Source organism: Prionailurus bengalensis, chromosome D3 (assembly GCF_016509475.1).
Source record: "Prionailurus bengalensis isolate Pbe53 chromosome D3, Fcat_Pben_1.1_paternal_pri, whole genome shotgun sequence".
Classification (NCBI taxonomy): Eukaryota; Metazoa; Chordata; class Mammalia; order Carnivora; family Felidae; genus Prionailurus; species Prionailurus bengalensis.
Genome location: NC_057356.1, coordinates 48,595,839 through 48,609,965, shown reverse-complemented (window position 1 = coordinate 48,609,965; position 14,127 = coordinate 48,595,839). Strand labels below are relative to the sequence as shown.

General features: G+C 37.2%; 1 protein-coding gene across 1 annotated transcript in view; it reads right to left on the bottom strand.

Moving 5' to 3' along the window:
* The window catches only part of TAF4B (TATA-box binding protein associated factor 4b), a 127,233-nt gene that overhangs the window by 90,258 nt on the left and 22,848 nt on the right, over positions 1-14,127 (bottom strand). Inside the window, exons 6-7 of the mRNA XM_043558506.1 lie at positions 12,544-12,633; positions 8,174-8,788 (exon numbers count right to left, since the gene is read on the bottom strand). Of these exons, the coding sequence (XP_043414441.1) occupies positions 8,174-8,788; positions 12,544-12,633 (705 nt within the window). The remainder of the gene's footprint in view (positions 1-8,173; positions 8,789-12,543; positions 12,634-14,127) is intronic.

Below are 14,127 nucleotides of genomic sequence, written 5' to 3'. Positions count from 1 at the left end.
TGGGTGGCTCAGTCAGTTGAGCGTCCGACTTCGGCTCATGTCATGATCTTGCAGGTCGTGAGTTTGAGCCCTGTGCCAGGCTCTGTGCTGAGAGCTCAGAGCCTGGAGCCTGCTTCAGATTCTGTGTTTTCCTTTTTCTCTGCTCCTCACCCACTCAATGCTCTGTCTCTCGATAATGAACATTAAAAAAAATTTTTTTAATTTTTGTTAAATTTTAAATGTGCTTATTGTAAGATTTGATTCATATGAAATTCTAGAACAAGCAAAAGTAATCTGTGGGAGAAAATTATCAAAAGAGTTGTTGCTTCTGGGGATGTTGGGGTGGGGACTGAGAAGGAACACAAGGGTACTTCAAGATGATGTTAACATACTATAACTTGGTAGGTGATCTGAGTTACACAGAAGTATACGCTAACTGCCAGAACTTATCCAATGGTACATTTAAAATTTGTGTACGTCACTGTACGTAGATTTTAGCTAAAAAGAAAAAGAACAGGAAATATTGAACTGTAGTTAATAACATGCATGTTTAACTATTTAGGAAGAAGTCTTTGAAACCATCAAATAAGATGATTGAAGGCTGGATAAATACATGATAAATCAAGTATAGTAATTATAAACAGAATCTGGGTGGTTGCTATACAGGTGTTCACTATGAACTTCAACACTGCTATGTTTCAAAATTTCCATAATAAAACATTTTGTTTGATAAAGCAAAAATAAGATGACCTAATACTGTAAACACTGTTTCTAAATAGTTTATTGTCCACTAATTCTAATGTATCCTTGCCAATTAAAAAAAAAAAAAAAACTCAAGTAAATTTAAATGAACTAGCATTAATCAATCTATATACTATTATATAAACTCTGATTAAATATGGCATGTGGAGAATCTTCTATGCAACCCTAATTACACATGGTAAATAAAGGTACCTTACTTGAATTCAATCTCTTTCTTCACCAAAACTTTCCTCAGTCCCATTTAAGTGGGACTACAACCATCAACTGGAATTCTACCTCTCTTCTCACACTTAACAGAATGCAAAAAAAGAAAGAAAAAAATACAAACTGCTTAAATCTGGATCCTTAGGTCAGTCCAATATGAAACTGAGAGTGAACTACCTGAGCCAATAAAACAATTAATGATCCTTGTTTTGTTTTTTTCCTACTCAATTTTTACTTTAACTTCTCTAATAAATATAGTGGCCACCAGCATACTCAGAAACTAAAATTTATACCCTTGAAAATACTTCTCCATGTCCAGTGAAAACTGGTCAGAGTCCGTCAGCAGAGTTACATCTCATATAGTATTTCATATAAAGATCTATTTGTTTAAAATTCTTTAATGGTCCCTTACTTCAAAATAATTAGGTACCAGAGGAAAATACAATGCAACAAGAATAAATCTTTTCTAATATTCTAGATCAATTTGTTTTAAGAAATCAGCTTTACTTCAATGGAATGAAATGGAAAATTACCACATTTAATAATGTACTAGTACTTGTTTTCGTCTGATATCCACAAAACAGTAATATTTGGAGAATGACTGTTGGACATACTTGGCCACTATTTATCAAATGTCTACAATTCTGTTAAGGAAGAAATGCAGATAAAAGAGTCATATATATGTATGTCTTGTGTGTGTGTATATATATACATATATATATATACAGACATATATACATATTTTCTACAGAGAAACACACAGACATATATACATATTTTCTACAGAGAGAGAGAGAAAGCGCATGCACATGCCCATGTGCAAGCAAGGGAGAGGGGGCAGAGGGAGAGAGGGAGGGAATGAGGGAGGGAGAGAGAACCTTAAGTAGGTTCCATGACACAGGGCTCAATTCCATAAGCCTGCAATCAGGACCTGAACCAAAATCCAGAGTCAGACGCTCAACAGACTGAGCCACCCCAGGTGCTCGGGGGAACATATACTTGAAATAAGAAAAATATCCAAGATAATATAAAAGCTTCCTGCCCTATCTCCAAGTATAAACTGTTTTTAAAGATATTGACCTAACAACATATAATACAATATTACTACTAAGAGTGGCAACATTCAGTTTGCTCTCCTCTCCAAAATTATCAGCATTTTTCTTTTCCCTAAAAATACAGACCAGGAATTTTGAATTAACTTTCTCATTCGTGAATTTTATTCATACATGTTGTGGACTTTAGAGACATTGTTTAATTTTTATATGGTAAAATTAGTTATTAAAATATATCAAATTTAATTTTTTTTTTAATTTTTTTTTCAATGTTTATTTATTTTTGGGACAGAGAGAGACAGAGCATGAACGGGGGAGGGGCAGAGAGAGAGGGAGACACAGAATCGGAAACAGGCTCCAGGCTCTGAGCCATCAGCCCAGAGCCTGACGTGGGGCTCGAACTCACGGAGCGCGAGATCATGACCTGGCTGAAGTCGGATGCTTAACCGACTGCGCCACCCAGGCGCCCCTCAAATTTAATTTTTAAAATGACCAAACTGAAATTAAAATTTAGTTCTCTATTAAATTACCTTTTGTTAATTAAGTTTAAATTTAATTTAAATTATACTTTAAGTTAAATTTAGCTTTTGCTCAATTATGAGTAAAACAGTTTTTTCACAAATATCCTAAGAAAACTGTTTAAGTGCTGAAACTTCTGAAAGCTTCTACTTATTACGTATCCATCATCAGTAGACTATACTACGTATCATCCACTCTCTTTCACTAACTTTAAAGGTAAAAACGTTAAGCTTAACATTTACTCAGAGTGTGTAACATCATATAACACCTGCTATGCTAGAATTAATAGATAATAACATTAACATTTATAAAAACTAGATTCTCAGATGAAATCAAAAGAACTACTGATTAGGTCCACATTTCAATAATTCAAGCATTTGAGGACTAAAATATACAAAGCAATGAACTACTGGCACAAAATGAAAAACTTTCATCTACGGAAGCTGTGAACAAGTCAGTTCTTCTGATGAGAACTTTAAGCAGATCCCCAGAGGTTAACATACAATAATCAATGAGATAGAAAAGATAACATGTAGTAATAAATCTAAATTTAAAAAAAAATGGGGAAGGGCCTCTTTAATCTGGGATAAAAATGTGTAATTTCATAAAGCAATAATTCTATAAAATTTAAACCCTGCAATGGGAGATTAAGAGGATTCTTATAGCTCAAAAGCATGGATATAGAAAACATCTAGAGGGGCGCCTGGGTGGCGCAGTCGGTTAAGCGTCCGACTTCAGCCAGGTCACGATCTCACGGTCCGTGAGTTCGAGCCCCGCGTCAGGCTCTGGGCTGATGGCTCAGAGCCTGGAGCCTGTTTCCGATTCTGTGTCTCCCTCTCTCTCTCCCCCTCCCCCGTTCATGCTCTGTCTCTCTCTGTCCCAAAAATAAATAAAAAACGTTGTAAAAAAAATTAAAAAAAAAAAAAAAAAAAGAAAACATCTAGAAAGCAGGAAACCTATACAATTTCCAGAAAAATTAGTAGAAATGCTAGAAACAGATAAAGTATAAAGAAGGAATTTTAAAATTCACAATCAATTATTAAAGGGAATAAACAAATTTAAAAACTAACACTGAACAGTAATACTTGCATTCAGCTCATTTTTAATTTTGTTAACGTTTATTTATATATTTTTAAAATTTCTTTTGATGTTTTATTAATTTTTGAGAGAGAGAGTGCAAACAGGGGAGGAGCAGACAGAGAGGGAGACACAAATTCCGAAGCAGGCTCTAGGCTCTGAGATATTAGTACAGAGCCTGACATGGGACTCAAACTCACGAACCATGAGATCATGACCTGAGCCAGTGTCGGACGCTTAACTGACTGCGCCACCCAGGCGCCCCTAATGTTTATTATTTTTGAGAGAAAGAGAAAGAGACATGGGGCGCCTGGGTGGCGCAGTCAGTTAATAGTGGATACCATAATAGTGGATACATGATATTATGCATTTGTCAAAACACACAAAGCTTTACAACATAAAGAGTGAACCTTAACATATGCAAATTAAATAAATCATTTAGAAGGTTGGAGGATCCCAGAATGAAGCCCACACTGTGATATGAGAATCTAACTGTATTACAAATGCATGGAACAACCTCACTAAAAGAGGTTGGGGGAAATGTACTGACCCAAGTAGCTTTGGAAATAAGTGAAGTCTGTAAGACTAAAGGCAGAAGAAGTTGGACATGTGCGCTGTACTCCAGCCGATAAAACCGTTTCCCATGAGGGTATGGATTAATAATTCTAATGCCTCCTACATATATGCTGGAATTGAACAATTAAATAAATGGACAGTCATTGGTGGGACTCAGGCTTTTCACTGTTGGAGTAAGAATGTGTACATAAGCCAGGGAAGAAGAAAGAACGATTCAGGTCGTAATGGATTAGTTGGAGACATCAGTATGTACTTAGGTTTAGCTTCATATAAAAGGCAATGGTTGGGGCGCCTGGATGGTGCAGTCGGTTAAGCGTCCGACTTCAGCCAGGTCACGATCTCGCGGTCCGTGAGTTCGAGCCCCGCGTCGGGCTCTGGGCTGATGGCTCAGAGCCTGGAGCCTGTTTCCGATTCTGTGTCTCCCTCTCTCTCTGCCCCTCCCCCGTTCATGTTCTGTCTCTCTCTCTGTCCCAAAAATGAATAAACTTTGAAAAAAAAAAAATTTAAAAAAAAAAAGAAAGAGAAAGAGACAGAGCATGAGCATGAATATGAGAAGAGGAGGGGCAGAGAGAGAGAGACACAGAATCTGAAGAAGGCTCCAGGCTCTGCACAGTGAGCACAGAGCCTCAAGCAGGGCTCAAACTCACAAACTGTGAGATCATGACCCAAGGTGAAGTCTGATGCCTAAAACTGAGCCACCCAGGTGCCCCATTCTTCAGCTCATTTTTAGAGACTACATCCTGAGTCGCCCAGACCACAGATTTGATCCAGTATGGCAATTCTCATATCTTAAATTATTATTTGCCATCTTTCTTATAAGCTGCACTGAATACTTTCTTATGTTTCCAGCATCCTATTTTCCTTCTCACCTAACTGGGATTAAATTGGACAATGGTTTAAAATGGGCTCACCTAATACTAATAAACACTTTAGTAAATATTAATTTTCCACATTAATTTGAAAAAATATCCTAGTTCAGTCCTCTCTGTGGCATTACCATACAGAATGGCTTATCTTGTTTTGTGCCCCAGGTAAAAATGTGTTACAAAACAGATTACAATGCATCTTCAGTGTCTAGTTGCTCTAGTGTTTGTCATTTTTAAATATGAAGGTATGAATACTGACATCAAATGTGTTGAGTAAAATTAAAACAAAGGCCAAACGGGGTGCCTGGCTGGCTCAGTAGGTAGAGCATGCAACTCTCAATCTCAGGGTTCTGAGTTTAAGCCCCACCATTGGGCATGGAGCCTACTTAAAAAAAAAAAAAATGTAAACAAACAAAGGCTAAACAAGAAAGCAGAATTCACAAGGAAAATTAAAATACTCCACATTATACAAATGAAAGTAGTAATTCAAAAAATCCCTAACATTTACCATTGGATTCATTCATTCTTTTCTCTCTCTTTCTTTCTTAGATTTTGTTTTTAAGTAATCTCTGTATCCAACGTGGGGCTCCAACTCACAACCCTGAGATCCAGAGCTGCATACTCGAAGTACTGGGCTAGCCAGTACTAGATTTTCTGTTACATTTTTTCTTTACTGAAATTGTTCCTAATGTATAACAAGTCAAACCTACAAAACATAAATGCTATCAAGATATTATTACCACATAACTTTTCTGTTTCAGGACACTCTAGAAACCTAGAAGTTCTTGCCATGAGTACCATACTCTAATGGGAAAGACACTAGGTTCTAGTCTGAGATCCAATACTTGTTGAGTGCCAGTGGATGGGTCACTTAATGTTTCCAGAGTCTTAGTTTTCTCACTGCCTTTTCTTTATCACAAAATTATTTTAAAACCCATAGTTAATACATGACATGCTTTTAAAATTCTACATAGCTATAAAGTGTTATTTCAATTCAGGAACTAATAATAGTATAAATGTTCAATAAAGATTAGCACTGATTCAAGAATCACTTATGACCTGTAAAGAGGATTTCAATTCTGTTCAGTGCTACCAAAAACAGGCCTTTCCTTGAGGCAATTACTCTGTTTCAGTGGTTCCCAAAGCTGGCTGCTCAGACTGATGTTTAAGAATCACTGCTTCTAAAAAGGTTTCAAGTCTGAGATTAAATTCAGACAACCCAAGAGAAACCCTGCAAGGCAGGCACATTTCTTTATTTGAAAATCAGACCCTGAGTAGGAAGGGATGAAAAAAAGATTAGCACCCAGGAAATGGCTATTACTTCCTACCTACTCAGGAGTTTGATTGTCCATATTGATCTTCCTTCTTTCATCTTATACCCATTGCTACCTTCTGCCTCAAAGACAATCATCCACAGATACTAACCTCTGCTCCTGATCACACAAACAAGGCTAGTAAGTTTACTTGGATTTTATTATTCCCAGAAGCAGAATAAAAACTAAAACAAAGAGATTCAACACACAGCCTTTAACAAAAAGATTTATAAAAGAAAACAAGGGCAATTACCAAAACTATACTAGAACAGCTAGTGTAACAGGTGTTACAGTATAAGGTAAGCAAAAAGAAAAATAATTTTTATTTTATTTATTTTTTTAATGTTTATTTTAGAAAGAGAGAGACACAAAGAGCATGAGTGGGGGAGGGGCAGAGAGAGAGGAGACACACAATCTGAAACAGGATCCAGGCTCTGAGCTGTCAGCACAGAGCCCAATGTGGGGCTCAAACTCACAAGACTTGAGATCACGACCTGAGCCGAAGTCAGACATTCAATCGACTGAGCCACCCAGGCACCCCAAGAAACGTGATTCTTAACTCACCATGTGCTATCTCCCACAGGTTATTAACAATACTCTCACCATCTGTCTTGAATCAACTAAAATGTTCTAAACACTGAAAATAAGGGGAAGCCCCATGAAAATGAGCCAGGAAGCCAAAAGGGGAACCTCTCACACCCTACAACTAGTCATCAGCTGCAGACCCCAACACAAAGAGAGGTACCTTGCATTCTGAACAGGAAGAAACCTATCCTTTACTACGACTGCAGGAGGAAGAAAGATTTTCATCTTGCCCAGCAACAGCCCAGCCGATGAGAGAGAGACTGTCACAACTCCGCCAAGGAGAAGCTACTACACATCGAACTGTGTTTACTCCAAAGGACTTTTGATTATAACAGCCTTTTCCAACTTCCTCCTTTCCTCTATACAAGGCCATTCTCTTCTGTTCTCTAGATGTGCCTGAGATTTTGCCACAGCTTGCTTGTCCTGAATCTAATGCTCTGCTATTCCCAAATAAACTGGTAAAATAACTGACAGTTTTATTTCTAAGTGTTAACAACACTAATTGATAAATAGCTAAGGTTTCTTTCATCCAAGAACCTCCTAACCTACCAAGTTTAGGAAAAAACACAGCTTCATACTCATCTATTCCCCTCACCATTTCCCTCTCCTCTTAGCATATTTTTCTTGAGAACTGTTACCATAACATTACCTCTGTAATAACCTTGTCAAAAAGATTTAGTCTGAATCTTAACTTGAGGAAACAATTAGACATAACAAAGGACATTCTGCAAAACAACTAGCCTGGGCACTTAAACTATTACAAGATAATGAGCAACCATGAAAGGCTGGGGAGCTGTTCTGGATTAAAGGAGCCTAAAGAGAAAAGACAGGTGAATGTAACAGGCAGTTCTCTATCAGAAAAAAAGTAGCTGTAAAGGACACTGTTGGCACAACTAGGAAAATAACTGTACCAATACTAACTTTCCACATACGGTAATAAGTGTGAGGCCCTTACGTTAGAGAAAAAATCCTTTTCAGTAGGAGATACACAGTACTTAGCTTAGAGGTGCAACATCACGACTTCTGCAATAAGCTCTCAAATGGTTCAGGAAAAAGTTATGTGCGTGTGCTTATGTGTGTGAACAGAGAGAGGAAGAAACTAAACGAATATGGCAAAATGTTACCAAGTATTCAAACTCAGTCAAGGATACTCAGGGGCTTGTTTTACTAGCCTTGCCAGTTTTCTGAATGTTTGAAATTTTCAAAAGAAGAAACTGAGGAAGAAATGAACGTTACTCACTAGTTGTTTGACTTTAACTGCCTGTGGAATACCAGCCGGCTGAGAAAGGATGGGGCCCGGTGGTGCAAGTTTTATCTGGACTGGAGCAATGACAGGCTTGTCAGATGTGGTCCCAGCAGAGGTCATGACAGGTTTCACAGACGGAAGACAGACAGCTGCTGCCGAAGGTTCTCCGAAAGTCACCGCAGGGAGAGCCAGCGTGACTGCTGCCCCAGACACAGCTGGCTTCTCAGGTGGGAGGGAGACTGCTGTGACTGTGTTCTGTATAGATGTCACCAGTGGTTTTGGAGTCTGAAGCAAAACCGTTCCAGCTGCTGTTCCTCCTGGTGCAGCAGGTGGACCCAGAGAATGAAGTGTCACAACTCCTGGTTTTGCTCCTCCTGGGCCAGCAAGTGGATTCAGAGCTGGCACTGACACGGTGCTGGCTGTTGTTGTTCCAGAAACAATGATGGGTTTTTCAGGCTGGATGGAGCAAACTGTTGTTGTCACCACGGGAGAAGTGGCTGCTGTTGTGGTACAGGTAGCAATGACAACCTCACTACAGGTCTGCTGAACACACTGCTGAATAAAGCTCTGGGAGTTGGGCATGAGTTGTCGTAAGGCAATCACACTTTTCTAGAAACAGGGGAGAAAAAAGAACCTGATTAAATAAATCAACTGCTAGTAAAACTAAAGGATTTAGTACTTCATAGCTTTGTATTTTTCATAGCTTTACCACATAAAACAAATCAAAAGTATATCAGGTGTTTCAGTTGAGGAAATCTGGTATCACTTCATATTCATATCCTGTCAAAATCCAGGATACAGTCAATTTAAAGCCCCAAAGTGCTTTATTTTTCAACAGGAAATTATCTCCCAATATTAAACTTATTTTGTATACCTCAATATCAATTTAGTAAAATAAAAACACTGTGTATACTCGTTTATATTTACCTATACCCCATAATAGATCACTAATAATCTTAGTATCTATAAGTTTGTTTTATAACAATAGAATCTATCAAAAAAAAGGTTTTGGTAAACAACTTTCAAGCTTTGGATAGACAGTCTTAAATCAAAATAAAAGTAATACAAGAAAAGACAAAAATAAAACTAATACAAACAAGGTCAATTTCCTTAATTGAGCTAGAATATTTTCATTTATTTATTTAACTATTTGTTTATTCATTTGTGTTATTTATTTGAGATAGAATGCGAGTGCATGCATGGGGGGGAGGGGGGGAAGCAGAGGGAGAGGGAGGGAGAGAGTCTTTTGGGGGGATGTGGGGGAGAGAGACGATCTTAAGCAGGCTCCACACTCAGCATGGAGCCCAACTCAGGGCTCAATCTCATGATCTGAGCCAAAATCAAAAGTGGGACACTTAACTGACTGAGCCCCTTAGGTTCCCCAAGCTAGAATATTTTGACAGGATTTTACATTGGTGTTCCTTACACCCTTCTAAAAGAGTAAAGGGTGTTCAAACTAAAAAGTAGAACATTCTTTTTGTCCCTGGGGATTTTGTTTTTAAGAAAGAAAAAAAAAATGGAAAAGGAGGCAAGATAGTAGGTTATCTTTTGGTGAATTCAAGGGCTGTTTGGAAGGTTTCCTTGTTTTGACATTTAAATTCAGTCAGACTGCCTTTATTTAAGAAGCAAATGAGAACCATTGTTCTTCCTTTTCTTATAGTTACTTCCTTTACTTTTTTTTTTGATTAAAAAGGATTGAAAAGCTCTCTGAAGGTTTTCAAATATGTATATAAATGGTAACAAAAGAAAGTAAGAAACAATCTCTCATAATCTTTTTCCAAACTTTAAAAGCAAGCTGCTTTGGAAACACATGAACAGATGAAGTGATCTGATTAAATTTAAGCCAGAATTCTAACATGAGGGGATCCTGAGAAAAACACAATTGAAAAAAAATGTTAAAATAATGAGACTCAGGGGCACCTGGGTGGCCCAATCAGTTGAGCGTCCGACTTCAGCTCAGGTCACAATCTCACAGTTCGTGACTTGGACTTGGAGCCCAGCGTCGGGCTCTGTGCTGACAGCTCAGAGCCTGGAGCCTGCTTCAGATTCTGTCTCCCTCTCTCTGCCCCTCCCCCACTCATGCTCTGTCTCTGAAAAATGAATAAACATTAAAAAAAATTTTAATAAATAAATTAATTTATGAGACTCAAAGAGATAATAAAAAATATATGTCTAAATTATCTCTTGATCAGCTGGCCAGAGTTAAGTTTACATGTGGCATCTCTATGCCACATTCAATGTCCAAAAGCTTTCAAAAATGAGAAAAAAATTCTCACAAAAAAAAAAAAAAAATCACAAAGCTTAATAGATCCTTAAAAAACACATAAAGGGATGCCTGGGTGATTCAGTTGGTTAAGCTTCTGGCCCTTGATTTCAGCTCAGGTCCCAATCTCACCGTTTGTGAGATTGAGTCCCATGCTGGGCTCTGTGCTGACAGCATGGAGCCTTCTTGTGGTTCTCTGTCTCCCTCTCTCTCTCTGCCCTTCCCTCTGCTCATGCACACACATGCACATGCTCACACTCTCTCTCTCTCTCAAAAATAAATAAACTTGGGGCGCCTGGGTGGCTCAGTCAGTTGGGCGTCCAACTTCGGCTCAGGTCATGATCTCACGGTCCGTGAGTTCCAGCCCCACCTTGGGCTGTGTGCTGACAGCTCAGAGCCTGGAGCCTGTTTCAGATTCTGTGTCTCCCTCTCTCTCTGACCCTCCCCCGTTTGTCCTCTGTCTCTCTCTGAATCAAAAATAAAAAATACGTGTTACAAAAAAATTTTTTTAAATAGATAAACTTAAAAAAAATACATACAAAGCACAAATACTTCCTAGTGTAACATTTGGCAACTTTATGTTAGTATTATCAAAAAAATAGTCAGGTAGACTAAATTCTGGACCTGTGAGCTTGATAAAAAAATTAGTCAATTTAAAGTTTTTTTCGTCTCCAAAATGGAAACTACTATAAAATCTAGCACCTAGTATTCTCAAAATACTGATATGAAAATTAAGCGCAAACAATGTAAATTTAAAAAGCATCTAGCATGGGCGCCTGGGTGGCTCAGTCGGTTAAGCGGCCGACTTCGGCTCAGGTCATGATCTCACGGTCCGTGAGTTCGAGCCCCGCGTCGGGCTCTGTGCTGACAGCTCAGAGCCTGGAGGCTGCTTCGGATTCTGTGTCTCCCTCTCTCTCTGACCCTCCCCTGTTCATGCTCTGCCTCTGTCTCAAAAATAAATATTAAAAATCAAAAAATAAAAATAAAATAAGAAATAAAAATAAAAAGTATCTAGCAAAGCATAGGATACATATTAGAAGCCTACTGATTATCTTCCTTCTCCCCCATGGTGTCTCCAGGGAGTATGAAATACAGATAAATTCAAGAGTTGTCAGTGTCATATAGACACCTATAGCTCACAGAACTTTAGGCATTGAAAGGGACCCAAGGAAGAACTGCCTCTAACTTCTCAATCAAGAAGGTCATCCAAAAAGCAGGGCAGTAGTTATTTGGTATTATTAGGTATTTTGCTGAACCTGCAACTTTCCCCAGACCAAGTCTCCTTTAGCTAAAACATTCTGTTGCTATAGCCACAATTCATATCACATGATTGGCATCCTCCTAATCAATGTGCTCACCCTTCTAGTGACAGTTTCCACTATTTTAATATCCTTCTGAAGAGGTGCCCCATTTTCCTTCCAACTCTTCTTGTATGAGGCAACCAAAAGGAGTCTTCCACTATGGCACCTCTTTCATCTCCCTACACAATTAAGTCAAATTGTCTTCCATTATTTCAAAATTTATGGGATGACTCTGTGGTTCACTATAATCCCAGGTCTTTAATAACTGTATAAATTTCAATTCGATTCCTCTTCAGCTTCTGAATATCCAAAAAAAATAATTTTTATAGTCTCTTGTTATCAAAGTTACTGTTCTACATCAAAATTCTATTTAATTCAACAAATCGTCAAAAGGAGTATGCCTAGTAACAGTTTTTAAAAATAACAGCTCTCCCACTAAATTTGTCACGATGAGATTTTTTTTATTTCTAAGACAATATGAGTTATTAGGACAAAGCAGAAGGCCCTATTTTAATGGAAAAGTCAAGATATTTGAGGATATAAGCTTTAACAATATAATCATTAAGTTTTGTTCATGAATGAGGTGTTACTTCTGTTTTCTCAAAGTGTTCCAATCCAAAGAATACAGACTAACTATGAATGTTAACAGATGACAACATTTGAGAGCCCTCTCCTACATTGTTAGTATTTTCACATTAAACTGCTCTCATATTGAAATATTCAGGTTTTCAATTATTTTTTCAAAATTATTTTAAATAATCTAATCCAAATAATTTATTCAAAGTAACAGACAACTTTACCTTAAGAAAAGGAACTAGGTGAGGCTGAGGTGAAGACTTGAGTTCAACATACAGTTGTCTAGTAAATTCTTCTGCTTCAATTTTTGCATCCTGAGGAACAGAAGAAAGAAAAATACTTTTATGTTTACAAATATTTTAAAAGAGAAAAGGTATGTAATTCATGATTGATGTAAGGAGGTAAAAGACCTACCTGTATTCTGAAAACTAGAAGATGTTAATGAAAGAAATTGAAGAGGACACAAAAAAATGGAAACATATACCATGCTCATGGGATTGGAAGAATTAATATTGTTAACATGTTTATACTACCCAAAGCAATCTACAGATTGAATACAATTCCTATCAAAATACCAACAGCATTTTTCATAGAACTAGAACAAATAATCCCAAAATCTGTGTGGAACCACAAAAGACCCTGAACAGCCAATTTTAAGAAAGAAAAAAGCTGGAGGTTATCACAATCCCAAACTTCAAACTATACTACAAAGCTATAGTAATCCAAACAGTATGGTATTGACACAAAAACAGACGTACAGATCAATGGAATAGAGTAGACAGCCAAGAAATAAACCTATGTGTATATGGTCAATTAATCTATGGCAATGAGGTGAAAATATACAATGGGGAAAAGACAGTCTCTTCAATAGTGTTGGGAAAACTGGACAGCTACATACAAAAGAATGAAACTGGACCATTTTGTTAAACCATATACAAAAATAAATTCAAAATGGATTAAAGACCTAAATGTGAGACCTAGAACCATAAAACTCCAGAAGAAAACACAGGCAGTAAACTCTTGGACATCAGCCTTAGCAATATTTTTCTGTATATGTCTTCTCAGGCAAAGGAAATAAAAGCACAAATAAATTACTGAGACTATATCAAACTAAAAAGCTTTTGGAGAGCAAAGGAAACCATTAACAAAACAAAAAGGCAACTTCCTGAATAGGGAGAAGATAATGTGCAAATGACATACCTGATAAGGGGTTAATATCCAAAATATATAAAGAATTCATACAACTTAATACCAAAAAAAAAAAAAATCATCTGATTAAAAATAGACAAGAGAACCTAAATAGACATTTTTCCAAAGAAGACTTAGGATGGCAAACAGACATATGAATAGATGGTCAATATCACTAATCATCAGGGAAATGCAAATCAAAAACACAATGAGATATTACCTCACACCAATCAAAATGGCTAATATCAAAAAAACAAGAAGTAATAAGTGTTGGCAAGGATGTGGAGAAAAGGAAACCCTTATGCACTATTGGAAGGAATGTAAATTGGTACAGTTATTATGGAAAACAGTATGAAGATTTCTCAAAAATTTAAAAATTAAAATAACACATGATCCACTTCTGGGTATTTACCCAAAGAAAACAAAAACACTACTCTGAAAAATATATGCACCACTGTGTTTACTGCAGCACTGTTTACAATATCCAAGATATAAAAGCAACCTAAATGTCCATCATTAGACAGATGATTGGATAAAAAAGATGTGGTATATACATACAATGGAATATTACTCAGCCATAAAACAGAATGAGATCTTGCCATTCACAACATGGATGGACC